The sequence below is a fragment of the Loxodonta africana genome, chromosome 16 (genome assembly GCF_030014295.1).
Source record: "Loxodonta africana isolate mLoxAfr1 chromosome 16, mLoxAfr1.hap2, whole genome shotgun sequence".
Classification (NCBI taxonomy): Eukaryota; Metazoa; Chordata; class Mammalia; order Proboscidea; family Elephantidae; genus Loxodonta; species Loxodonta africana.
The window spans coordinates 82,818,764-82,846,518 of record NC_087357.1 but is presented as its reverse complement, the minus strand read 5'-3'; the positions used below and the strand labels follow the sequence as shown (position 1 = coordinate 82,846,518).

The window sequence follows — 27,755 nt, the reverse complement described above, 5'->3', positions numbered from 1 at the left end:
GAACACAACAGAGAACCCCTGAGGAAGCAGGAGAGCAGTAGGATGCAGACCCCAAATTCTCACAAAAAGCCCAGGCTTAATGGTCTGACTGAGACTAGGAGGACCCCGGTGATCATGGCCCCCAGACCTTCTGCTGGCCCAGGACAGGAACCATTCCCGAAGCCAACTCTTCAGACATGGATTGGACTGGACAGTGGGTTGGAGAGGGATGCTGGTGAGGAGTGAGCTACTTGGATCAGGTGGACAGTTGAGGCTATGTTGGCATCTCCTCCCTGGAGGGGAGATGAGAGGGTAGAGGGGGTTAGAAGCTGGTGAAAAGGACACAAAAAAAGAGAGTGGAGGGAGGGAGCAGGCTGTCTCATTAGGGGGAGAGCAACTGGAGGTATGTAGCAAGGTGTATATAAATTTTTGTGTGAGAGACTGACTTGATTTGTAAACTTTCAATTAAAGCACACTAAAAATTAAATAAATAAAGAAGAACAAAGAATAATTGATGCGTTTGAATTATGGTGTTGGCAAAGAATAGTGAATATACTGTGGACTTCCAGAAGAACTAACAAATCTGTCTTGGAAGAAGTACAGCCAGAATGCTCCTTAGAAGCAAGTATGGTGAGACTTGGTCTCACATACTTTGGACATGTTATCAGGTGGGACCAGTCCTGTAGAAGGACATCGTGCTTGGTAGAGTAAAGGGTCAGCAAAAAAGAGGAAGACCCTCAACAAGGTGGTTTGACACAGTGGCTGCAACAGTGGGCTCAAACACAGCGGCGATTGTGAGGACGGCCCAGGACCGGGCAGCTTTTCATTCTCTTGTACATACTAGTCAGAACTGACTCAATGACACCTGACAATAACAACAACAAAGATTAAAGGGTTTAAGAGACTTTCCTTAGATCCACTGCCAAGACTGGAACCCAAACCATGTCCATTGCCAGACAGATCAAAACATTCCCACCCAAGCCATCTGCTTCCTGCCCCTGGGCCTGCCGCGTTCTTCTCCAGATCTTCACATACCTTGCTCTCAGCCCAAATGTCCCTTCCTCAGAAATGCCTTCCCTGTCCCCCAGGTGAAGTGCCCCACCACGAGGGCCCCAACACACTCGTTAGACCCTTCACTGCACTTCTCACATCCAATACAAGCCATTTATTTTCTTTTCTGTTGTTTCTCTTAACTCATCCCATAAAAGCAAACACCTTCCACTTTGAAGAGTGGCATTTGGGGTCTTAAACGCTAGCGAACAGCCATCTAAGATGCATCAATGAGTCTCAACTCACCTGAATCAAAGGAGAATGAAGAACACCAAGGACACAAGGTAATTATGAGCCCGAGAGACAGAAAGGGGCACATGAACCAGAGACTACATCATCCTGAGACCAGAACTAGATGGAGGACAAACAGAGAGAGGAAGGAGTATGAAAGGAAGACAGGAAGGAAAGAAGGAACAAAGGACTAAAAAGGTGAAAGACCTGAGGCTGGTGAGAGGGAGTCACCAGCCACATGGCTATGTGGTCACTGCCTCCAAGTATCTAAAGGTGGTTTTTCAGAAGTCATGTGCTCTCTCTAGGTGGCCCAGAGTGGGATGGAAGCAAACGGTGGGGGCTAAAGGAAGTGGGATTTTTTTTACTTCGCCACCAGCATGCTATGCGTACACTGTGGGCTCTCCGGAGATGAGGAGCTCCTGCCCCCTTGGTAAGGATGCTGTCGAGAATCTTCACGCATGGAGAAGTATATGGACTATTTGACAATTTTTAAAATCCCTTTCAACAACAACAACAAAATCTGTGTTTTTACAACGGGATGTGAATTATGAACTCCAGTTCTACTTACAACTTCAGCATATTGTTTTCAGGATTTCCATTCATTGCAACTAACTTAAAATGTCCAATGACCAGCATGTCCCTTAGATTCCATAACCATTTTTTTAACAAATGAAAAATGATTCCACAAACAGGATTCCTGTAAAGCTAACGCTTGCTCTCCGTTATCCCACAGTACCAATAGCATCATTAGGCTTCTCCATACGCTACCTGCTGGTACAGCCTCATCTACCCTGAGCAACTACTAAAAAACTACGTGAAATGAGTTCCTTTATGTAGCCTTTTGCCTTGGTTCTTCAGAAAACCAGTTTGAGAGATTTTTCCCACAAGCCCTGAGGAGTTTACCTTTGCCCTAGTTTTCTACTCCGGAGGGTTTGTTACTTTTGTCCAGGTTGATTGACATTTCCGGGGTAAGTGTAAACAACTTGGTTTTGATACATTTTGTCCAGTCCTGGGCTGCGGTCTGCAGGCATTGGTCAATAGACTATGCATGAGGCAAGCTTTAGCTTACTATGCAAATGAAGTATCTGTAGCTTACGGAGGGGGATTGGTCAGTTCATGGTCCTGGTGGGAGTGCCATGTCTTGAAATTGACAAGGAGTTCCTATATTTAAGCAGCCAGGCCCAAGAGGTTTTTGAGACAGAAAGAAGCAGGAAGAAATAAAAGGAAGAAAGAAGAGAGAAAAAGCCGCACGAGAGAAGGGAAGGAACTTTCTAAAAGAGCTGTAAGAAGTGTCCAGGACTGTAACGCCGAAGATAGCAACAGGCCCAGAAGGGGCCCAGCAGCAGAGCCAGTGGCGGCAGATGGCAGGACCAAGAGAAGCCTGTCCTAAGGGGGCCGAGAGGAGGCCTGCGTGGCCAAGAGGAGTTGAGAGAGCTGTCCTGCACTGAAGAAGGGAGACTTTGCCTGCATGCTCCCTGATCTAGATCCTGAGTTGAAGCCTGTTGCTTCCTTAGGAAACCACTTAACTGTAGGTATGGTCTGTTAGTTCCGTGTGGCCATTGTAATGAATTATTGAAGCCAACAGAGAAATAGAAAGTGCTATGGGTGGATGTCTGGTGTCAGAAATGATAAAGAAGTTGCGAAGTAGAGGTATCTTGACCTTTACCCCATGGAAATTATTTTTGGGCTGATCCTGGTAATTATACCCCCCGAAGTTAAACAAGTTGTGACACTGCTCCTACTCTCACCATTTTACAGGGGGTTTATTAACAAATATTTTCCCAGTAGAAATCCAGAGCCTGAAGCTCATGTGCTTTGCCCATAAAAATATGCTCAAGGCCCTCACCAAGTAATTCAAGAGTCTTACTTTAAGCACGTTTCTAACATAAGTTGTCTGACTTGCCACAAACTGGAAGGAAATGTGGCTGCTCGTGACAGACATAATGATGGATATACCATGTTTATGAAAATAACACGCACCTTCCACATTTATTTGCCAGCCACACCCTCCCCCTGTGACGTATTTTCATAAACATGCTATGCTACATTTTTTTACAGCATGTTAAAAAAAAGGTATAGCAGTGCTTATGAAAATACCTCCGGGGGTGGGGCGGAGCTGGCAAACAAACATAGAAGGTACACGTTATTTGTGTAAAACATGGTATTGAGAAAAGACAAAATTTTATAAAACTTAATCAAAAATCTCAAAATGCACAGTAACCCAAGGCCATTTAGTGTAGGGACAAGCAATGCAACACATCTTAGCATGACCTGAAGGCCTCACTGACCCACAGCAGGGACTGCTCATCAGAATTATAACAAGAGATGGTATTCTGAAACCACAACGGCCCTGCAGCTGTGTTGGGGACAATGCTGAGTCTGCCACCGAGAGCCTCACGATGTTGAAGAAAACATTCTAGAAAATGTCCACCTGAAACCAAGTCATCATTGTCAAAATTCTATAAAATAAACAACTTGGAAAAGGAGAGTGAGAATGGTTACAGGACTCCAAGAACGCAATCAGTGTCACTAAATGCTACATGTAGAGACTGTTGAATTGATGCGTGTTTTGCTGTGTATATCCTCAACAATAACAAAATTAATAAAATTATATTAAAAAAAACTTTCATTATACTGTCACAATCGAAATGAATAAAACCTCAAAAGAGTAATTAAAAAAAAAATCCTATAAAATGAGAGTAACAGTAGGAAGTCTCTAGGCCCAAAAGCTAGGCACAGCCTGATGAAGGGTGGCGGAGGGGGCCGTTTTGACATTTGCTCCCCGGCCCCATCGCTAAGCAGCCATGGGGCTACTTTCATTCTTTCCAAACTCTAATTTCCTCATCTGTAAAACGGAGATTATAGCACCTACTTCGGGGCTAAAGTGTATAAAGCTTGTTTTTAGTTGCCATGGAGTCGATTGTGATTCTCAACAACCCCACGTGTTACAGAGAAGAACTATTGCACAGGATCTTCAAGGCTGTGACCTTTTGGAAGCAGATCGAGAGGCCTGTCTTTGGAGGAATTGGCAGCCTTTGGCTAGTCAAGCACTCAACTGCTTGCACCACCCAGGGAGCCATTATTTCCATAACCCTATGCAAATTAACACTCACCTGTCAGTTTGTCAGACTGTGGTGGCTTGACTGTTGCTATGATGCTGGAAGCTATGCCACCAGTATTTTAAATACCAGCAGGGTCACCCATGGTGGACAGGTTTCAGCAGAGTTTCCAGACTAAGACAGACTAGGAAGAAAGGCCTGGTGATCTACTTCTGAAAAATAGCCAATCATATTGTCAGATACAGCACTGGAAGATGTGCCCTCTAGGTTGGAAGGTACTCAGTACACCCAGTGGCTGCAACAATGGACTCAAACACACCAACAATCGTCAACGATGATGCAGGACAGGCAATCTTTCATTCTCTTGTACATGGGGTTGCCACAAGTCAGAGTTAACTTGCTGGCAACTAGCACCAACATGCAAGTCAAAGAGAAATTTTAAGTCACAATTCATAGCTTATTCTAATTTTCCATTTGATTCAACAACCAGCTGAAGAACTAGATTGTTCTGAGTGTCCTCAAGGAGTAAACCCAGAACCGGCTGGTGAAATTTGCAACAAAGCTAAGTTTTTTTGCAATAACCATTCTACCAGCCTGCGAAGTGCTTAAAGAATCTTACGCTAAGCACGTTTCTAACACAGGTTGTCTGACTTACAAAACCGCCACAAGCTAGGAGGAGATGTGGCTGCTCATGGACGACACAATGATGGATATATGAGAGACAAAACGTTATAGAAGTCAGCCTGCATTAGACACAATCCCTACACCTCTCTCCACAGCTCTTCCTTGGGAAGCCTTTCCTGTCTGACCAGGAAGAATAACTCATTCTGCCATCAGAATGCTGAGAAGTACATCAAACAAACTTTAAAAGCCTGTCGTTTAGTTATTACTAGATGCCCAAACTAGGCGCTCAGAAGAGAGTAGCAGTTTTCTGTTTTTTTAATTTGTCAAAAAGTGATAATCATGAATACTTTGAAAATTAAACTAGGTACAAAGGAGATATGACATATAGCAAGAAAAAAAAAACTGTAAATAACCTAATGGTCTAATAATGGGAAATTTGCTGACTCATCACCCATATAGAACGTGTGGTAGCTATTGCAAAATTGTATTACAGGAGAACATTGAGTGCCATGAGGAAATGTTAATAAAGCAGGCTAAGAAGCGGTAAGTCAATATGGTCTCATTTTGATGTGTGTATGTATAAAATATGTATACGCACATACATGCAAATACAGGCAGTCCCAATTTATGACATATTCAAGTGACAACGAACTGTACTTACAGCTGTCTCTTTTTTGGTTTATGGTTGTTTTTGTACATCTTAGGGTTAGTAATAGGTAGGACATACAATGTTGCATAATTCGCGAATGTTACCATTCTCCGACGTTCATTCACAGATGTTCAAAAATCAGATTTATAAAGATACTGACAATAAAACACAATAATAATGAAAACCAAAAAAAGGGGGCATTCAAGTTAGAACTGACCTAACGACAGTCCTCAGAACAGAGCCCTGTCGTAAGTCAGGGGCTACCTGTACGTGTACGTAAATATATACATACATGTGTGCACACACATACGCGTACCCAGATGGAATAATATGTATGCATGTTTGTATACACTGTGTATACATTTACGTACACGTACAGGTAGCCCCTGACTTTTTTTTATGTATTTATATACATTCATATTTAAAAATAGAAAATGTAAAAAAGTTTAAATTTATGAATAATTTATTAAAACAAATTTATTTGTTATATATATATGAATATATCTATTTTAAAATGGAAAAGAGAAGTACTGACACAAAAACATCCATAGTGGTTTCTGGGGGCTAAGGTTATGAATGATTTTTTTTTTCCTTTGTGGTTTATTGTATTTTCCGGTTTTTCTAAACTGACCAGGTACTACTCTCATAAAACGGATGTCCGTTTTCTGATCTCGATTCTATCAGATGATGGGAATAGATGTTTCCCTTTAGAACAAAGCTGCACGGAACTCGCTAGGAAATATTGTGTCTTCGTCAGCTAAGACTCCAAGATGGCTAATGACTTCCCAGAGTGGGTGCTGACTGGCAGGCAAGGGGCTGAGGGCTCACCAGGAAGAACTTACCCAGGAGCACTTACGCCCAACTCCTGGTCTGGGGAGATCAAAGCCGTTGAGTACCTTTGCATGGGACCTGACCAACTCACCAGCCAGCAAAGACCTTCTTTCCTCTGTCCATGCCAGCATTTGCCATCACCAAAGTCTGATAGTCCTGGCCCTTATATGCAGCCTAGGAACTGTTCTGTTTGGAGAACATACTACCTTCTGGATGTTAAATTAAAACACACAATTAGATTTCCATTAAGTTACAGCAAATTCTGCTGAATTGATCTAATCGGCCTGCCTTCCTATCTGACATCATGCTTTAAAGGTTGGCCTGAACATAAATACTTAATGTAATAAATACAGTCTGAAATATTTGATCTCATTGGCAGTTTAATTGATCTACTACAGAGACTGACAGGAAAAATCAAGTTAGCTCTGTCTCGTCTCTGCTGACGGCATATTTTCCCCGGAAAGGTAGGTGAACAACAATTTTCGTTTCAGGAGGAACCCTGTGCACTGCTTTCTCTTTGGAAGGTTAAGGGCAGCACAGTGGAACGAGGACATGAGTCCCTGAATTTACGTGTTGTTCAAGATGAATACCGTAGTCCATTTCTTTTTGCTTTATAGGAAAAAAATAAAAATAAACAAACATGTTTGTGAGTCACAATACCAGTGCCTCATGCTCGCATGGAGTGTTTACACAGGAATTAATCAAATGCCCAAAAGGAAAATCCCAAACAGGAAGCACATCATCTACCTCGGAGACCCTGGCGTACATTTTCCTGTCCTTCTTTGAGGCTTTGTATCACCTTTTCACTGTGAATTGTGTTTGTTTTGCATACGCCTCTCTCCCAAATTTGCGTGTAAGGTCTCTACCCCACCCTCGCCCCACATTCCTGATCCAAGGACCAAGCTGTCCTGATTTGGCACAAAGTAAACATTCAACCAAAACCTGGAGGAGGAAGGAAGGGAGAGAAACCCTCTTTTTTCCCTAAGGAGCTGGTGTACCTTAATTCCTTACATCATCATCAGGTTCTAAGTTTCCTCAATGGCCTGTGGAAAGAAAAGCTGTGGCCATGGCAAAGTTATCCAACCTGATTAATGCCAAAACCCCCAGGTTAATTGGGCAGCTGCTCTGATGGGCTTGACCCTGCATTCTGCTCTCTCACAAGGACGCTCGCTTTCTGGTCATTTGGATTAGCTCAGCAAACACTTAAGGAGAGGAGCTGGCTCAGCCAACCATCCCAGCCAAGGCCTGGGCTTTGATACGGTCTTGGCCAGTGCAAGTGGCTCTATTTTGCTTGGCTGTCTTTGAAATAAATAATGGCAGCACCTGAATCCAAGACCCCTAGCACAGTAGGCACAGCGGCAGGAACACGTGGTCTGGGGAGCCCATCAGGGCAGTGCAGAATGATGCCAGTGAGTACAACGCCCCTTCCTTCCAGCCTCAGCCAGGACGCTGGACATATCCTGGCTGCTGCTTCTGCCGGCTCTGGGCAGGAGCCAGAGCCTCTGCTCAGCTCCCTGTGCTCCAGGGCCCCCATTGATCAGCAGGAAAGGCAAACCCATCAGCACCCATAGGAAATGGCTTCTAGAAAGTGAGTTGCAGTTTTTAAAGCCAGAAAATGACAGTAGGTGCTGGAAAAGGAATAGAATCAATACCAGGTGTGGTAGACTGGAAGGTGGGACACCTGGGTCCTCTAACAGACATACTGTGTGACTTTGGGTAGGACCGTGCCCTCTCTGGGCCTCAGTTTCTCCCACTGTGTCCTGCAGAAGCAATGGTAACATGCTGATGAGGAGATTCCTTACAAATCTTAACTTCTGGGATTCTCTAGCCCTGTCCTCTGGACATCAAGATGTGGGTGTAGGGCTTCTCAGCAAGGCATGGTGGGGTTAGTGCTACCCCACCCACTTTCCCCATGAAAACTCATCTGCTCCCCAAATATCTTCACCCTCAGACATGAGTCAGCACCCCAGGGCGCTGTGCTCCTTCCCTGGTGCATCTGAGCCGCCCACACACCACAGGCCATATTGAACTGTGCCTCAGAGATGGGGAGACTCTCCCATGGGGAGCAAAGACCAGCAGGAGCCAGGATGCTCTGCTCCAGAGAAGCCACCTTAGAAACCCAAACCCTCACCATCCCAAGAGACCTCCTGGACTCCATCATAACAACACACAGCGTTTATTGGACACTTCAGTGTGGCACAGAGCCATGCAAGACGTGCCACAGGCACATACCTGCCATAGATATGGCTATCGTGATCCTCATTTACAGGTGAGGAGACTGAGGCAGACTCTAAGTTGAGCCACTCCCGAGAGGGGAGGCAGGGTTGGGCCACGGCTGGTCTGACCCTAGAGCCTGGGCTCCCCCAGGATATAAGGTGCTCCTCCCCCAGAACTGTGCTCCATCCGGACCTCAGGCTCTACTATGCTCATGCCACTCTCAGCCTAGAATGCCTTCACCCAGCAGCCATTCCTGCAAGCCTTCAAGCTCAGCCTGAACACCCCCCCATTCCTAAAGACAGAGCATCGCTCCCTCCCCAAACTTCACATGCCTTTTCTTGCCTCTAGAAGAGCACCTGACTATGACCCATTAGACAGAAATTCTTTGTTTTTCTCCAAGCCCAGCCTCCAGCCTGTGAGCCCCTTGCAGTAGAGATGTGTCTAATCCATTGGTGGATGCCCAGCCATTGGTTCAGAGTCTGACAAAGCGCAGTGCTCAGGGGGCCGAGTGAAGAACAAGAGGTCCCAATGCTTTCCGGGGTCCAGCAGGCAGCCAGCAGCAACAGGGCCAGGCCGGTCCCCACTGAGTGTTTTTCCCAGGCCCAGTTTATGCAAACTTCGTTCCATTTCATTCTATACTAGACTCTGCTAGGGTGAGAGTGGCTTGGAAGGACCTAGAGGTGGGTTAGATATGGCCACTACCATTACAGTACTTGTAATCAGGACTGGAAGGTAAGGTGGTTCAAAACATATGCTCCCAACTCATATCATGGAGCCACTGTGGCTTTGATACCTGCCACCAAAAATAACCAAACCCATTGCCGTCGAGTCGATTCTGACTCATAGTGACCCTATAGGTCAGAAGAGAACTGCCGCATAGGGTTTCCAAGGAGCGCCTGGTGGATTCGAACTGCCAACATTTTGGTTAGCAGCGGTAGCTCTTAACGACTACACCACCAGGGTTTCTGGTACCTGCCACAGTCAGTCTCACAGATGGCCTTCAGTGAACCATACCTCCTCGTCTTCACGCCCTTGTGCAGTCTCCTCCCTAGCATCTAGGCTGACCCTGTGACCTGCTTTTATCAATAAGATGCAGCAGAAGTGACACTGCCAGTTCCGGGTTTAAGCCTCAAGAAGCTCTGGCATCTTCTGCTTTTGCAGTCTTGGGACCCAACTGCTATCCATCCCTAGCCCAAGCTAGCCATGGGAAGACACCACGTGGAGAGGAAGAGAGGTCCAGCCTTCCAGTCATCCCTGTTTCACTTGTAAGTGAAGCCCTCTCTTATGTATGAGTCCCAGCTGCCATTTGACTACAACCTCAACCTTGAGAGAAACCCTAAGCTAAAGCAGTGGAAGAACTGCCCAGCTGAGCCCAGTCAGTCCTCTGACTCATGAGACGCAATAAAACAGCTGTTGTTTTCTTACACCAAGTTTTGGGGTAACCACTGTTAAGTCAAGCAATACCAAAACCTGAAATGGAGATTATAAGAAAAGAAAATTACAGGCCAATCTCCTCATGATCACAGATGCAAAAACTCTAAACATTAGCAAACTGAATCCAGCAATATATTAAAAGGATAACATGTCACATCTAATTTGGGTCTATTCCAGGAATGCACGATTGGTTTAACATTAAAAAATCAATCAATGTAATTCACCGGATTAATATATTTTTTTAATTATGTGATGTGATCATCTCAACAGATACAGAAAAAGTATGCAATGAGATTCAGCATCCACTCAGATCCATGATTTTTTTAAATAATAATTAAAACTCTTAAGAAACTGGAACAAGAAGAAAATATCTTTACCTGAAAAAGGAGTATCTAAAAAGAAAGACAACAAACATGATGAAATATTGAGCACTTTCCCTAGAGACCAAGAATAAGACAAGCTACTTCAAAAAGTCAAAAACAGAATTGCCATATGACCAACAGTTCCACTCCTACGCATATTCCCAAAAGACTTTAAAACAGGGACTCAAACAGATACTTGTACACCGATGGTATCTTCAGTATTATTCATGGTAGCCAAAAGGTGGGAACAACTTAAGTGTCCATCAACAGATGAACAGATAAACAAAATGTGCCATACCCATACAATGGAATAGTATTCAGCCATTAGGACAAATGAAGTCCTTGATACATGCTAGCATATGAAGGAACCTTGAAAACTATGCTGAGCACATTGAGTCAGCCATCAAAGGATAAATATTGTGCAATGCCACTTACATGAAATATCTAGGATAGGCAAATGCATAGACATAAGTTTACAAGTGGTGGCCAGGGGCTGGGGGCAGGTGGGGTGGAGAGTTACCGCTCAAGGGGTACAGAGCTCCTGCTCGGGATGATGGAGATTGTTTGGGAATACACAGGGGTGACAGTCGCCCAACATGGCGAATGCAATTAATGCCACCAAATTGTACACTTGAAAATGGTAAAAATGCTTCATTCTGTAGATTTTACCACAATAAAATTTTTTTAATTCCCAAAAAGTAAATTAAAAAAGAAAAAGGCAAGGGTCAGTCACAAAAGACCACGTATTTTATGATTCCGTTTGTACAAAATGTCTAGACTAGGCAAATCCATAGAGACAGACAGCAGATTAGTGCTGCAGGGGCCTGGGGGAGTTGGGGAAAAATGGGAAGTGCCTGTACATGGGTACAGGGTCTCTTTTTGGGGTAACAAAAATGCTCTAAAATTGACCGTGGTAATTGGTTGCAAAATTCTGTGAATCGACTAAAGATCATTGAATTGTACACTTTAATGGATAAGTTGTATGATGTGTGAATTTTATCTCAATAAAGCTGTCATAAAAAAAATGAAGAAATAAGGCAAGGATGCCTGTTCTCATCACCTCTATCCAACAATGTACTGAGTCTTTGCCAGCAGCACAGACAAGAAAAATTAATAAAGTGTAAGGATTTGAAAGGAAGAGACAAACTGTTTATCTGCAGATGATATGATCATGTGCGTAGACTATCATAAAGGACCTACAGCAAAGCCTACGTGCACACGTAAATCTCAAAAACATAATGCTGAGCAAAAGAGGCCATAAAAACAAAAAAAAAACAGTGCCGTCGAGTTGATTCCGACTCATAGCGACCCTATAGGACAGGGTAGAACTGCCCCATAGTTTCCAAGAAGCGCCTGGTGGATTTGAACTGCTGGCCTTTTGGTTAGCAGCCGTAGCACTTAACCACTACACCACCAGGGTTTCCCCACCAAAGATAGGTGTAAGAATTTGGCTAGGCCATGATTCCCAGTATTGTGTGATTGTCCACCATTTTGTCATTGGATATGATTTTCCTGTGTTGTAAATTCTATCTCTATGATGTTAATGAGATGGAATTAGTGGCAGTTATGTTAATGAGGTAGGACTCAATCTACAAAATTAGATTGTGTCTTAAATCAATCTCTTTTGAGACAGAAAAGACAGAAGCAAGCAGAGAGATAGGGGGACCTCATACCACCAAGAAAGCAGTGCCAGGAGCAGAGCGTGTCCTTTGGACCTGGGGTTCCTGTGCAGAGAAGCTCCTCGACCAGAGGAAGATTGATGACAAGGACCTTCCTCCAGAGCCAAATGAGAGAGAAAGCCTTCTCCTGGAGATGGCACCCTGAATTTGGACTTCAAAATCTACTAGGCTGTGAGAGAATAAATTTGTTTGTTAAAGCCATCCGCTTGTGGTATTTCTGTTATAGCACTTGATGACTAAGATAAGTGGTAAGGCTTAAACACCAGCATGGGGGTTCAGTGTTGGGGAGTAAAAGAGATGGAAGGAGAAAGGCGATCATTTCTCAACCTGGATGGTGCTTACATGTTCTTGTTGTGTCCCTAGCGAGTCGATTTCAACTCATGTGACCCTATAGGACAGAGTAAAATTGCCCTATAGGGTTTCCTATGCTGAAATATTTATAGGAATATATTACTAGGTCTTTTCTCCTGAGGAGCTGCTGGTAGGTTTGACCCTCCAACCTTTTGGTTAGCAGCCAAGTGCTTAACCATTGCACCACTAGGGTTCTTCGGTGCTTACATAGGTGTTTAAAATCATTCATTAAGCTCTATATTAATGTTGTATGAGTTTTTCGAACAAATGTTATATTTCACAATAAGGCAGTTTTTAAAATTCACAACACAAAGAAAAATCCAATTAAAGAGAAAAACCAAAACCAAACCCACTGCCACCGAGTCAATTCCGACTCATAGTTGACCTAACCCTATATATAGGACAGAGTAGAACCACCCTGTAGAGTTTCCAAGGAGCGCCTGACAGATTCAAACTGCCGACCCCTATGTTTAAGAGCCATAGCACGTAACCACAAGGCCACCAGGGTTTCTGACTAAACGAAGAGGAGGAAAATGCTTTCAGGGGCTTTGAGGAGGAAGCTGTCGCCTCCAGCTCTGGTTCCAACCCCTGCTGAGAATTTGCAGTTCTAACAAGTTCCCAGGTGATGCCAATGCTGTTGGTTAGGGACCAATTCTGAGAACCACTAGTAGAGCCAAAAACCAAACCCATTACTGTCAATTCCAACTCATAGCGACCCTATAGAACAGAGTAGAACTGCCCTATAGAGTTTCCAAGGAGCACCTGGTAGATTCGAACCACCAACCTTTTGGTTAGCAGCTGTAGCTCTTAACCACTACGGCACCAGGGTTTCCCTTAGTAGAGCAGCGGTTCTCAAATTTTATTGTAAGAATCACCTGGGGGTCTTGTTAAAATGTAAATTCTGATTCAGTGTATCTGGGGCGGAAATGCAAATTCTCAGCAGGAGTTCACACTGCAAAGAACCAGTTTGAAGTTCAGGTTTAGCCTTTGTGGGTGAACATTTAGTGATAAATAAAGCAGTCTCCGTTCTCTCTAGGGACTTGCCCTGACAAAGGACAAGGGCTCCTCTCTCCCACACCCACCACCTCTGCCTTCCTCCCCACTGCTGCGCCCCCTGCAGGAGAGCAGAATGTGAGCCCACAGAGGGGAACGGAGTGCATCCTGGAAGTTCTCCCCTGGCAGCTGTAATTATTTCCACCTCACACCCAGCACTGCGAATCACAGGTTAGAGGCAGCCGGCTAAGTGCATGGGTGAAAGCCTGGCTGCCTGTGGCTCTCTAGTCTCCCAGCTGCACCGCCTGTCCGGCGGCCAGCACTTCCCCGGGACAAGCCCCAGCGCCTCCCCCAGCCATTAATAATCTCCTCTGCATTAATGAATTGTGAACACTGGGCTGGCCAATAAGGCAGGGCAGGAAAACTCTTTGTGTTGCAAAGGCTTTTTCTCTGAGCACACATTATTGTTATGCAAACCCTCCCCGCCTGGGGTAGAGGTCTGCTGCCTTTTTATTTGCATTTCCGTGAAACGCCCAGTCATAAAACCTGCAGCGAGCCCAGCCCCTTCCCTGCCTGGGTGCTCTCTAAGCAACCTCAGGGCAAAGCACACTGCCCACATAAAGGCCCCTGGAGGAAATGGGTGCTCTGAGCAGAAAATCCTATAGCAACAGAAAAAATTCCAAACATTGCCAAAAATTGAAGCAACGGGGGCAACAAGGAAATGGTGAGTCTTAAGCTGCAATAAAATGCAGAGAAATGGGAGAAGTTTGGGGAAAGCAGTCATTTCTTTAGTCCTTTAAAGTTAAGTAGGACCTGTGTGGCAAGGAGAAGGAACATGTTAACAATAATAGCATTTGTCAGGCACCCCAGCTGAGACCCTGCATGTGCAACACACATAACACACCTCAGGCATTACTCTGGGACTATTCGACTCTGGAGCACTGGGCGTCTGCCCTTCCCCTCCAGCCTTGCTTGGGAGGCTGCACAGGGTAACCTTTGCCCCGCATCCCAAGCCTCTGGCCTGGAGTCACAGGAGAGCCACACCCAGAGTGCTATTAGGGCTGGACCAGAACCGCAGGGGCCTACCCTTGCTGCCTTCATGCTTGTGTTCCCCACCAGGACCACCGCTCCTAGGGAGGGTGTTAGAAACTCTAGTTTGGACCTGAGAACTGAAATCAGTTTTGATTCACTTCTTCTGTGTCGTTTGCAAGTTTCCACAGACCTGGATAAGTGGGCTGGGATGCCTGGGCTGGAAGGGGCCCCGGACTCAATTCACATTAGTCCAGGACTCTGGTGGTCCTGGTGAGTCCAGGCCCTCGCTCAGGGCTCCCTCCCAGGTAGATTCACAGCTGTCCTGTGTGCTGGGGACAAGGGCGTGGGTCCAAGTGCCCTCTTTGTCCCTCCACCAGCAGGTGCTGACCCAGAGGAATGAATGAAGAAATAGTGTCTGGGTGCCAGGCAAGGAGGGGGTGAGGGCCCATCGGGATCCCGTGGTGAGCAGCCTAGACCTCAAAGGGGAGACCTGGCTGAGTAAGTCGAGTTTGAGCACATGGCCTCAGTTTCTCATTTGTGAAAGGAAGAGTGGGCTCAGACCAGCCAGGTGCCTTCTAGCACTGGAGTGGCTGAGGCTCCTCCCAGCAAGCAGAGGCTGTCCCTTGTTGGCCAGCAGCCCCAGTCCAGGCCAGAGAGAGAGAGGGGTGGCTGCCTCTGAAGATGGGGGTCACTCCTGTCTGGGGCCTAGGCCAAGCTATGACCTTAATTCCTGCAGCTTGGGGAAGCCTAGGAGAAGAAGTAGGCTGCATGGTGACAAGGCCGTCCTGGCCCCAACCCACGGGTTCCATACCACAATGGCGCATGAACCTGGCTGTGGGCAGAGGCACACGTTTCGTCCCCTGGGACCTGAGGGGGCCTGGTCTCCCAGCACCTTCCAGCAAACACCCTTGGGCTGGCCCAGCCGGCTCAGAGGCAGCCAGAGACTTCCAGCTCAGAGTACCTTCCCTGCAGAAATGCCCACGTGAGTCAGATGGCTTTTAGAACAACGTAAAGAGATCCCAGCCGTCACCACCATTAGCGCAGAGACCCCAGCTGCACCTCCTAGCAAGGCCTCTCTGCACCTCCTCCTCTGTGTGAAGCTCACTGGGCTGTGTGCAGACTCCGTGAGATCACAGCTTAGCTGGCCTTGCAGGGACAGACGAGCTTTCCAGTGCCTGTCCATCTCCCCTCCCTTCCGACATGGCCTAGTTTGCCAGAGACTAAGAGGCCAACTGCTCCACGAGGCCACAAGGCCAGGGTGTCAGAGGGGCCAGACCAGGGTGCCAAGCAGGACTGCATGGGGGTAAAGGGCCTGAGGAGGTGAAGGCAAGGGAGAAAGTGGGGATGGAGGGGCGGGGAAGGCTGCAGCTCCCCTGCTGTTTTAATGGAGCTCACAGACCCGCAGGCCAGGCTGCATCTGAGCCCAGGCTTGCCAGTTTGGCCCAAAGACTTGAAGACAACATTTTAAAAATGGGACTATTTCCAGTAAAAATCCACATTTCCAGCTTCTCTTGAAAGTCAGGAAATCTGGCAACACGGCATCCTCACTCCACTGGGCCAGTCTGCTGAGCGGAGCAGCAGCTGAGCAGCTGGCCCCTGAGACGGACAGGGCCCCCACCCTCCGCTGCCTCACCCTGGCCCGGACAGAGAGCACCCCGGCCCCCTGGACAGAGCACCGCGCCCCCCGCCACGCCCCGGCCGCCCTGCTTGCCTGGCTGTTTCTTACAGTAGAGAAATATGTCTCTGACCCAGGCCCCCATCAGCAGTGGGAAAAACAAAGACAGGCCGAGAGGGCCGTGTGTTTAAAGAGAAACGAGCAAGAGTTCATTTTGATTTGAGGAAGCAAAGGCCATTCCACACCAACTCACTGCACTCGTGGTCGGTACCCACCTGGTCTGGAAACATCTGAAAGTGTCACCAGCTCTAAAACAAGTCTGCCCCCAATGCCAAAGCGGCCCCACACAACGCACAAAGGTGTGCCCACGCGTTGGTAGACGCCCTTGGTGTTTCAGCCACAGCTGCAGGGTCCACACGCCCCAAGGCCATGGGCAGCCAAGGCAGCATCAAGGGAAAGTGTGGGTCCCAGCGAGACAGGCGCAGGGTCACAGACCAACCAGAAAGGCTTAAGAAAGGGGCGGGCAGCAGGGAGAAGAAAGGAGGGGAAGGGCTAGAGAAGGGAGCTGGGGCAGAACAGGCAGGAGACTTTTCGCGCGAGCCCCTCCCACCAGCCCAAGGCTCTCTGCCTTCTGGGTTGGTGCCCAGCTGGGAGCACCGACTGCACAGGGAGTCAGGAGTGTGGTTCTGGCCCCCAGCTCTGCCTCCGACCGGGCACTGCCCTGGGTGCCCCTGCTCCCAGCCACAGCTGCTCTCCCGCCCACACTGCCTGGCAGTCTGGCTCAGCCCTTCCTTCAGCACCTCGGGCCTCCACCCATGGGCTCCCGCAGCAAAGAGACCTGGGGTAGTCATGGGGCTGGAGTAGGGTGAGCGAAACGCATTTATAGAAGTGGTTACTCTCAGGAGCTGCACCTGCAGGCTTTGATGGGGGATGCTGGGATTGCCCCTTTGCCAAAACTGACCCCTCAGGTGATGCCCAAATCCACTGGTCATCTCCTTCTGGGATGGCCCACCTCTGTAGTGCCCATCAGCCCACTGTCCTGAGGTCATGTCCTCAGGCCGCTCCGTGGGGCTCCACCTGTCCCCTGTCCAAGCACCTGGACCCTGGAGCAGAAGGAGGGACCCTGGGGTCTAGTCTGGGGCAGAGCTGAACTTGGCTGCCCACCCAGCCTATGGAGCAAAGAGATTCACCCAACTCCCCAGACAGCTCACAAGTGGCTCCAGGCCCCGGGGAGGCCAAGTTCAGAGGCCCAGCCTGCTGCTGTGGAAAGCCCAAAGCCAGGAGCCTGGCCTTCAGGGACCTGCCCTGACACCCTCCGCCTTCCTTCTTGCACTGAGCATAAACTGCCCCCTGCCTCCTTCATCCTGGAGACGCCTGGCCCTGGGTGACACGGCACACACTGCCCCCTGCCTCCTTCATCCTGGAGACGCCTGGCCCTGGGTGACACGGCACACACTGCCCCCTGCCTCCTTCATCCTGGAGACGCCTGGCCCTGGGTGACACGGCACACACTGCCCCCTGCCTCCTTCATCCTGGAGACACCTGGCCCTGGGTGACACGGCACACACTGCCCCCTGCCTTCTTCATCCTGGAGACACCTGGCCCTGGGTGACACGGCACACACTGCCCCCTGCCTCCTTCATCCTGTAGACACCTGGCCCTGGGCGACTCGGTCAGGCTCTCATTCAGACTGAAGAAACCACATTTGCAGTGTAGGCTACCATGCTCCACGTGTACATCTGCCCACCAGCTGGAGGAGCTCTTCAAAGGCAGGGAGGCCTCAGGCCCTCACACAGGACAAGCAGGAGATCCTGCAGGATGCCAATCCCGTTGCCTACGTCTCAGGAAACTCATTTGTTTACTCAGAGAAAACGCTTACAGTCTGCATCTGCACCCCACTTCCCAGACCTTGCAGACAGGAGCCCCACGTGGGAGCACCAGCACCTGCTCCTCCAGGCCCACCTGGGGCCCAGCCTGGTCTTGGCCACAGGAGGAATGTTCTTAGGAGACACTGGATGGGCCCGTTCATCCAGTAGAGCTCCCCAGAAACCCCAGGGGACAGCCTACAGCGTTCCTCACTCTGAGCCTGACAAAAAGCCCCTAAACATTCCCAACCTTCAGACAGTAACAGGCACTAAGAAGACAGCAAACCTTGGGAAACCACGGACACTGACGGCTCAGGCCCCTGACATCAGGAGTCCTCGGCAACAGCAAACGGGCAAGACAGCTCAGGCCTCACCAGGAGGTGCTGCTTAGCACCTAAAACCACTACCAGTTAGAGGAAGGACTATGTGAACAAGGAGAGTGGCAGTTTTTAAAATAAACGCCTCCTGGACAAGCCATTTGGTCAAGTGAAACCATGCTTTCTACTTCCACTTACGTCACTGGCCATGAAAAGTCAAACACAGTCTCGTGTGTGAAAACCCGTGCTGTCCGTAACTCTGGCTATGATTTACAGCAGAGAAAGGGGCTGCGCTGTCTAGGCGTGCAAGATTGACCCAGAAGGTGGGACAGTCAGACGGCCATCTCCATCATCCCCACTGGGACGAAGCCAGCCAAGCCCAGCCCCTCTCGCCAGCCGGCCCAAAACTTACCTTTTAGGGAAGCAACGTGTGACAAGGCCTGGGCATATGTGGCTGTGTTCAGGAGGGTCCCTGGCAAGCAGGAGGGGAAGAAAGGTCCCGTGGGACCCACTGTTCGCCCCAGGCTGGCAGAGAAAGAAAATCACACTGAGTCCCTGACCCATGACGCGGCCCCTGACAACAGCCTCCCGCAGCCAGCCTCACCTCTGCTGGGCCTCCAAGGCATCCTTCTTGCTCCGGGCCTGGTCCCCAGGGGGCGGGGAGTTGATGTTTCTCACCGGTGGAGGTGTCACCTCTGCCATGGGCTCCTTGGCACCGGACTCCTGATCTGAGGCCCCTCGCTCCGTTTTCCGCCACTTGGCTCTCCGGTTCTGGAACCAAACCTGAGTGCCCAGTGGAAACACATACCCAGCAGAGGCAGAAAACAGAGGAGGGAGCAAGAGTGGAAACGCATACCCAACAGAGGCAGAAACCAGACAGAGGAGGGGACAAGAGTGGAGACATACCCAACAGAGACAGAAACCGGACAGAAAAAGGAGCCAGGGCCCGAAGCACACGTCCTTGACCCCTCCCCAGGGCTCTGCAGCACCTTGCAGCCAGGTGCATGGTAAGCAGAACCTTCTTGCTCCAAAAGGCCTCCCAAAGCAGGGCTCTGGGAACTGCAGCTTCTGACCCATCAGTGGGTCAGAAAATCAATTTAGAAGGCTGCAGCAGGTTTTGTCTTTTGTTTTAAGAAGTGTTAAAAAAAAAAAAAAAAAAAAAAACTGAAAGCATTCAAATATATTTCTCATTGGAAGGGTAAAAATGTTCCATCTTTGTTCTGTAAACCTTCATCTAAAGTACAATAAAAAAAAAAAAAGTGTTCCATCTTGTGGAAACTATCTACACTGACTTTCATGGAAGTAGATTATATGATGTGAAATGGATTTCCTACTAGGGTCACGGTCAAAGCAGTTTGTAAAACACTGCCCTAAGGTTTCCTCATCAAAAGTCCTCATTCACTCTTCTGGCAAGCTTTATCTGAGTGCTCTCTTGTGTGTCAAGCCTCACACCTGGGATTTAATCCTGAAGTCACCCAATTACACATCATGACAAGTTCATGACCATCAGCCCAGTGTACCTACTAGAAACACCGACTCCAGAATTCCAGGCCTGTGTAGACCCACTGCAACTCTGTGAGGTAGGTAGTTCTAATATCCCTATTTTACAGATGAAAAAATTAAGCGCAGAGAGGCTAATTCACTTGCCTGAGGTCATCAGGATTTGAAGCCCTGTGTCCTGGCTGGGAACCATGATCCAAACTGCTGAGGGATAATAGTGGTCACCCCGAACATTGTTAGGAAGATGACACAAAACACTGAACACAGCCCTCACCAATCAACCATCTCCATCATCCTCAGGTTAGGAGGCAGCTTTGGATTCACCTGGCCTAATCACCTTCAATGGACTTGACGGCATTGGGGGTGTTGGTTTTAAGCACCTTCTTGGAAACCCTGGTGGCGTAGTGGTTAAGCGCTACGGCTGCTAACCAAAGGGTCGGCAGTTTGAATCCGCCAGGCACTCCTTGGAAACTCTATGGGGCATTCTACTCTGTCTTATAGGGTCGCTACGAGTCAGGTTTGGTTTGGTTTGTTTAAGCACCGTCTTAAAGGCTGGTGTGAAATGCTTTAAGCTTTGGAAACCAAAAGTGCCTTTGCAGAAGGGCAGCCTACTAGAAGTCAGGCAGCCCGGCCCCGAGGTGTCCCCCCCTCCTACCCCCAACACCCCACCCCTGCTTAGAGGTCAGTGAAATCCCGCTGTTCTTTGTCCCATCCAGCAAAGCCTCTCCCTTCTACTCCTGGAAGATGACCCCCGGCTTAAAAAAAGGCTTGGCCAGACTTCCCTCCTGTTCCCTCAGGAGGTCCTCTCCTCTCCCCTGGATGGATGCCGACATGTCAGCCACCCTGGTGAAAACCTGGGTCCCCAGGCTGAGCCCACCCCACTCTTCATTCTCATTCTCCCTTAACTGGGTGTCTTTCTTTTTTAATTTAGTTTGCTTTTAATTGCACATATCAGCAACCATTGAATAATGATTTTATCTATATTCTAAATTTAGGGCAGTTAAATGCAAAGCAAAATGCAGACACTTTCTTGCGTCTTAATTGAATGAAGGTCACAGCTATAACAACATTTAATTGAGCTATTTTTCATTATCATATTCTAATGACTTTGCACTGACAGTTTGCCTGCTTCTGAGGAAGGAGCGTGATGGAGTCGTTTATTTCCCTATTTAGTTATTGTTTGACAACATCAGCTTCGATTAAGACCCTGCTTTATAGAACATTAATCATGTTTGAATGAGCAAGGGGTAGAAATGTAAACACATCTCCCTTCCCGCCGCGGAAGCCCGAAGCCCCTGTCCCCACACGGAAGCTCACTAAACAAACGCTTCACAGCTATTGTCTGTTTGCATAATAGCCAACAACGGCCTGAACAACAATTCCCGCTTGAATTGTCACCACCCCTATCTCACCCTTGCACCTTTCAGGGAGAAGTTATGGTCTTCCACTTCTGAATGCTCAATAATTGTGTCATTTATCTCAATTTGCAGTTCAGTCTTTAGGCAGCTATTGGCAAGCTGGCATTAAAAAAAGAAAGGAGAGACGTCGTCCTGGCCAAAGGAGATTTTCATTTCCAAATAATAATCAGTTTAATTTGCCTGCCTCTGACCAATGATTCATGTTCTGATTTAATAATCAGGATCGCATAATCTGATTATAGGGGAAATAATTTGTTTACAACCCCCAATTTACTGCTCAGAATTCCATTATTTCTCTCCAGCCATTGGTTTTTAAGAGATACTAACGTGACCCAGGGGAGCCGAAAGCAAACTATTATATTTCCTACAATTAGATCTTTGCATAGCCTTAACCCCAAGCCCCTACATAAAAAAATAAAATAAAAACAGCATGGAGGAAACCCCATAAATAAAGTGAATGTATAATTGTGCTCAAAGAACAGCTCGCCGGGAGAGGCGGCTCTGTGAATCGGTTCCTCCCGAGCTCGGGCACAGATGCTGGGCTCGACGGGTTTGTGCAGTTAAACGTAATCACTGTGTAGCTCCTGTAAAGAGATGCTGCTTCCAGACGGTCACTGTGGGCCAGGCTCATCTCCAGGGCCCTCCCTTGCACTATGGCCCCTTAAAGAGTTTTAAATTGCACATGTCCTTTGGATCCACTTCGTTGAAACCATCGCATATTGAGGAAAAGTTGGCCGTGATGCAATTTCTGGAAAACAGCTCCTACCCTGCTTCCCATCTGAAAACTCGGTTCTCTACGCTGACCCGCCTTACCCTAGAGCGGTCAGGGCTGCTTTGAGAAGAGCATCTCAGTTCTTTTTTCTTTTTTTCCAAAGCAAGGAAATGGATGTGCATTGATGTAATTTAGTACCTTAGAGACGCGGACAAATTAGTGTAGAACATTATCACTAGTTAATTATGAATGACCGATTAATCAACCTAATCTAATATTCCACATTATGTTGATGTTATTAAAGTGCATCATGAAAATGACAGATAGTCTTCATTTGCTTTCTTTGGCCAAATGTGCACTCTGCAGTCATGATGTCAAAAAAAAAAAAAGTTTGCCAGATTTAATATGAGAGAGTTAAATAATTAACAAGGATGCTTACCTGCACTCTAGCTTCTGTGAGGTTTATTTTCATGGCTAGCTCTTCTCGGGTGAAGACATCTGGGTAGTGCGTTTGGGCAAAAACTGCCTCAAGAGCTTCCAGCTGGTAAAAGGAAAGCCTATTTACTGGGGAGAGCTGTGGCTGGGTGAAGGGAAGCAGATGCGTATTCCAGGCGCTACCAGTGAGGAGGAAGCAGTTCCACAGTCAAATGGGGGAAGGGGAGTAAGGAAAGGGCTGTTTGAAAAGATCCCACAGAATGAAAATCTCAACCACGGATGACTTAGGAAGGAGCTGGACTTACTAACAACCTCGGTGCTCTCTGAGTAAGAAGGAATGAGAGAGGAGTAGGTAGTTATACCCATTTCCGTTTAAACCCATTTGTAGGAATCAGGAATCTAAGGATAGCATTGTGAATGAGTCATTCAGCAAACTTCCTCTGTCGGGTGGAGAATGGAAAAAACCCGAGATGCCTTCACTGTGTCAGTCCTACAGAAATCCCTTTGGGATATTTGGGTCCTCATCCCAATTGCTCCAGTTTGCTCCAGGACTAGGACAGAGGCTGGTCTACAGAGCCCTGGCTTATTGTGAGGTTCACATTATATCGCTGATATTGAAATATTCCCCAGATATAAAACTAAGGCAAATGGGACAGCCATCTGCCCTCCCCTCAAACAGATCCCTTGCCATATACATTGCTCAAGAAAACAAAGATCCAGTTAACATAATCAGTTGGCCTTATTTTAAAAGATAAGCGTTGCTCAAACTCGGATGTTTGTGGAGGCAGGAAGTAGGCAGTTCTCAGAAGGGGAGGCGTTGTTACCTGCTGAAGAGTGAACGTTGTCCGGTTCCGGCGCTGTTTTCTGCGCAGAAACCCGTCGTCAAAGTCCCCCGTCGAGTGGCTGCCGAAGGACGCAGTGCCTACTGGGAACAAACCGGGTCAGCCCCCAGCGGCCAGGCCATGCAGGTGTTCAGGGGGCTCCAACCGCAGCCCCTCCAGCTCGCCCAGCTCTCTCTCTCCCAAAATTGCGCTCTCCGCTCCTGTTATTGTGAGCAACCAGCTGCTGCGGGGTCAACTTCAACTCATGGCGACCCCAAGCGTGTCAGACTAGAACTGCACTCCACAGGGTTTTCAATGGTTGATTTTTCAGAGGTAGATTGCCAGGCCTTTCTTCTGAGGTGTCTCTGGGTTCACTGGAACCTCCGACCTCTTGGTTAGCAACCAAGTGCACTAACCATGCATCATTCAGGGACTCGTCCTCTTATTAAGCCCCCTCTTTTCATCCCTTTCATGTTCTCTCTCCCTCTTGTTCTTTCATTCTTTCCCAAAGATCTTTGACTTTAGGCCCAGCTATGCCTACTTCATAAGAATCCCTGGTGGTGCAGTGGTTAAAGTGCTCAGCTGCTAACCAAAAAGTCAGTGGTTTGAACCCACCAGCTGCTCTGTGGGAGGAAGATGTGGCAGTCTGCTTCCGTAAGGGTTATAGTCTTGGAAACCCTATGGGGCTGTTCTACTCTGTCCTGTGGGGTCACCGTGAGTCAGAATCGACTCAGCAGCGGTGGGTTTGGTTTTGGTTTGGATGCCTACTTCTTAGAAAAGGTGGTGGCCTTAACCCCCAAGGTGGCCACTTCTTGTGAAATTCTGGATTCTGAGCCAGGAGGGCCATTGGTTTGAGGTGGAGCCTTTGTCTGTCCTCTGGCTCCCAGCTGCACCCCTGCCCCAGGCTCCTTTAGTTCATCCCCCTGCCTCTGACCTTGGAATATGAGCATCTGTATCCTTGGCCAACCTGTGAGTCCACTTCCCCTTATTTCTCTGAGCAGCAAGAGTTAAAGGCTGGGAATTGAGGAGGATGGAGGAGCAAAGAAAACATCAAGAGTTTGCAGTACTTTCCCCCTAGAACTGCAGGATCCTAGGAGGTAAGAAGTTTATAAATGAATATTAATTACCATTTGTCACAGCTCATCAGCACCATAGTGGATCTGTTATATAGATGTCAATTAACAAAAGATGTGCACCAATAGCAGCTGTCCTGAATTCCAAGTAGACTTAGGTTGGGCTCACTCTCAGAGGACACCCCACCCTCTGGCCAGGCCTTATAAAGGAGAGACAGCTCCCTCTTCCCTGGCAAAGAAAGGCATTGTCCTCTCTGGCAGCCTCCAAAGCTTGCTGTAAAGCCAGAACGGAGTTTGGCCCCAAACGTGCATTCAGACCGTTTTCCAAATGTGCACGGTTTACTTGATAGTCCACAATGGCTTCTTAGGAAAACAAATGAGCACGTTTCCATTAACCAGCGAGTGCTTCACCTGCCAGGGGCTCTGTCATCAGGATCTCTGCACTTCCAGCCTCAGGAGCTTACCTGCCGAACTGCCCGAACAATATCCCTCAAAAGGACCTCGGCCTGGGAGAAGCAGTCCTTCCGGCTTTCTAAAATTCTCTCTTCTAAACAGACTCCCTCCTATTTGTCGTTGTACTCTTCAGAGCCACGGCACCCCCATTCTCTGCCAAGCCTTCCCCCCCAAATCACACTCTTCTTCAAAACCCTAGTCACAAACATTTCTCTCTAGCTCATGGAAAACTTACAAGGGAGCACCTCAAAGCAATCTTATTGCCAATATTTTGCAGGAAACCTAATTGTCTCCTTCTGAAACAGCAAGTGGCTGGTGAGGACAGAATGCAACCTCGGAGGCTCTCCAATCACGGTCCTTCCCAGAACTCTAACTCACACCTGGTGGCCCACATTGCTCCACGACATATACACAGAAACACACAGAACACCTTTAAGTGAAACACTACATGTCAATTTTTACCTCACAAAGGCTGATGGCTCATCAAATTAGTGAGAAAGAAGATGACCAACCTAATATAAAACTGAAGGAAAATGGGAATAGGCTTTTTGCTTAAAAATAAATATAAGTTTGATAATGTTATGAAATGCTAAACCTCACGGATAATTAAACAAGACAGAACAACAAGAAATACTATTTTCACCATCTTGGGGGGAAAAAATGGAGAGTATTATGATCTCCAGAGCAGACAGGGGTGCAGGAAACGTGCAGTCCAGTCACCAGTTGTGGGGGCATCAATTGGTGCCACCTTTTTAGAGGGCAATTTGATAATATCCATCAAAAACAGTATTTAATTATGAATGTCCTTATTAAAATGTGCCCAGATAGAGAGACAAGAACGTTCCTGGCAAGGCCGTACTGTTGGCATTCCCTGAGCAGGTATGTGCAGTAGCTTTTATTTCCTATCTGCAACGTTATCTGAGGGCTGAGATTATGAGCCCTGCTTTGCTTTCTTCTTTCTGCCTCTCTATGTTAATAAGAAATAAAAACCAACAGCTGACAGGCTCTTGCGAGCTGTCATTGTCCAAAGCCTGCTCTCAGGTTTTCTGTCTGCTGCAGATCACCTCCTCCCTGGCAGCATTTACCTAAAATAAACACTGCAGTGTGCAAAACCGGCATAGAAACTCATCTGTAAAGGGATAAAAAGGCTCCTGAAGACCGATCTCCTGTCCTTCTGGTCATATCAATCAGAATCAGTGCCTGGGTGGAAGGCACAGGGGTGAGGATAGAAGATACCCTGTGGGCTGAACTGGAAGCAGCAAGCTGCTTAGTGCCCTGTGCTCCGGCTCTCCCTAAGTGACTTCTGAAACCTGCAGGGCCTTCACTTTCAGACACGAGGAAACCTGCCACCTGCTAAGTGTCCAAGCCTCTGCCCTCCCACTTGACCAGAAGTTGGGCCCCCTGGGCAGTCATTCCAGACCAGGGGTTCAGAGGCACAGAGAAGGCTCACCCGTACACCTGCAGATGGCCCCTCCATCCTGGGATACATTGTCCCAGGTGCGCCTCTCTTCTCTGTTCATAAAACCCACCTGTCTGGGTCCTTGGAGGCCAAAAGGGGTGAATTGCAGATAAGTGCTCAGGCTTCCCTTCTCCAGGATGTTCCCAGAGCTGGCAGCGTCAACACTGGTCCTCACTATCCTTCTTCAGAAAACCCTGCTGAACTCTTAAGATCTTTTACGGGAAAACTACCCCGCAAACTTTCTGAAATCACTGTGCACATTTGCCAGCTGAGGTGAGGCTCTGCTGCAAGTAACCCGATGATCAGGCCCTCACTCTCATTTCCTTTTTGTCCTGTCCCATGTCTCCTTCCACTCCTTTGACTCCAAAATTCCCCCACCCCACAAATAAATCAAAGGGGTAGGTTACCAAAGTCCAGTCCTAGTATTGCAACCACCAGACATCCCCAGACTGAGGAAGGTGTGTTAAAGGGTCTACAGCAGCCACAATCACCCCCCCCAACACACACACAGGTGGAGGGCCCCCTAGGCCCTAGGTTAGGGCACCCCCTTCCCACCACCCCACCCCTACTTAACAATCGGGTTTCTAAGCAGAAATTTCTTCCAAGGCCTGGAGACCCTCAATGGCATGAACTGTCCCTTGAAAGTTAGGAAGGGTGGGGAGTCCTGGATATCTGGGGCCGAGGAGAAGCCAGGTGGGAAGGACCACCCGGCTCGGGGCTGCACGGCGGGCACCCGGGATGGACCGTTGAGTGGCCCAGACTTGCCGAGTTGGCGGGACCAGAGCAGTCTCGCCTTCCGCCCCCAGCGAGAACTGCCCAGGAATAGGTTCCCGGCTTTCGGTCGGGCCCAGGACGCGGCAGCCCAACTGCCGAGTCCGTCTCGGCTTTCCGGGATGCTGGCAAAAAAAACCCGTGAAAGATTGATGCTGCCCCCTGGGCAGGGGCCCCGATTAAAGGCGTGACACCAGCATCTGTGCTGGGAGCATCCGGACGGTCCCCGCGACGCGCGTAGCCTAGGGCCGCCCCGGCCCAGGCGGGGAGGGAGGTGGGAGGCAGGTGGCGGCGGAGCGGAGGCTGGAGCCGGGTGTGGGCAGGGGGCCCGGGCAGCCCTGCTCACCGCCTGGCGGCTGCGTCCCTCGCGAGCTGAGGACTTCACCACCCGCCAGTCCCGCTGCCTCTCGGGTCCCTTCCCGCCGGCGCCGGCCTAGCGGAGCCGCCCAGAGACTCGTCGGCCCCGGGCGCGGCGCTTACTCACCCTCTAGCTGTGGCGGACAGTGGAAATAAAACATCGCCGACGGCCGGCTCGGCTCGACCGCTGGGTCTTCGGAGGTGGTCGCGGGACGGACAGGCGCGCAGCTCCGGCCTGGCTGCAAAGCAAACAGCGACAGAGCCTAAATCTCCCTCTTCCTGAGACCCAGCCGGGACCTGGGGCGCACCGGACGCTCATCTCCTGGAAAAATCTCTCCCAAAGTCCTCACCCACTGCCGAGTCACGAGGGGAAGTGGCAATGTCTTCGCCAGCCGATCCCCTCTGCTGGGGTCCACCTCCCCAGCCTTGCTCCCGCCCCTGCCCAACACCAAACTCCCGCGGTCGGCT

General features: G+C 48.5%; 1 protein-coding gene across 1 annotated transcript in view; it reads right to left on the bottom strand.

The window, feature by feature from the left end:
• Positions 1-27,448, bottom strand: part of DRGX (dorsal root ganglia homeobox) — a 38,694-nt gene extending 11,246 nt beyond the window's left edge. Inside the window, exons 1-5 of the mRNA XM_010589288.3 lie at positions 27,415-27,448; positions 23,178-23,275; positions 22,358-22,459; positions 18,893-19,071; positions 18,701-18,813 (exon numbers count right to left, since the gene is read on the bottom strand). Coding sequence (XP_010587590.1) covers positions 18,701-18,813; positions 18,893-19,071; positions 22,358-22,459; positions 23,178-23,275; positions 27,415-27,448 — 526 coding nt within the window. The remainder of the gene's footprint in view (positions 1-18,700; positions 18,814-18,892; positions 19,072-22,357; positions 22,460-23,177; positions 23,276-27,414) is intronic.
• Positions 27,449-27,755: the final 307 nt, after the last annotated feature.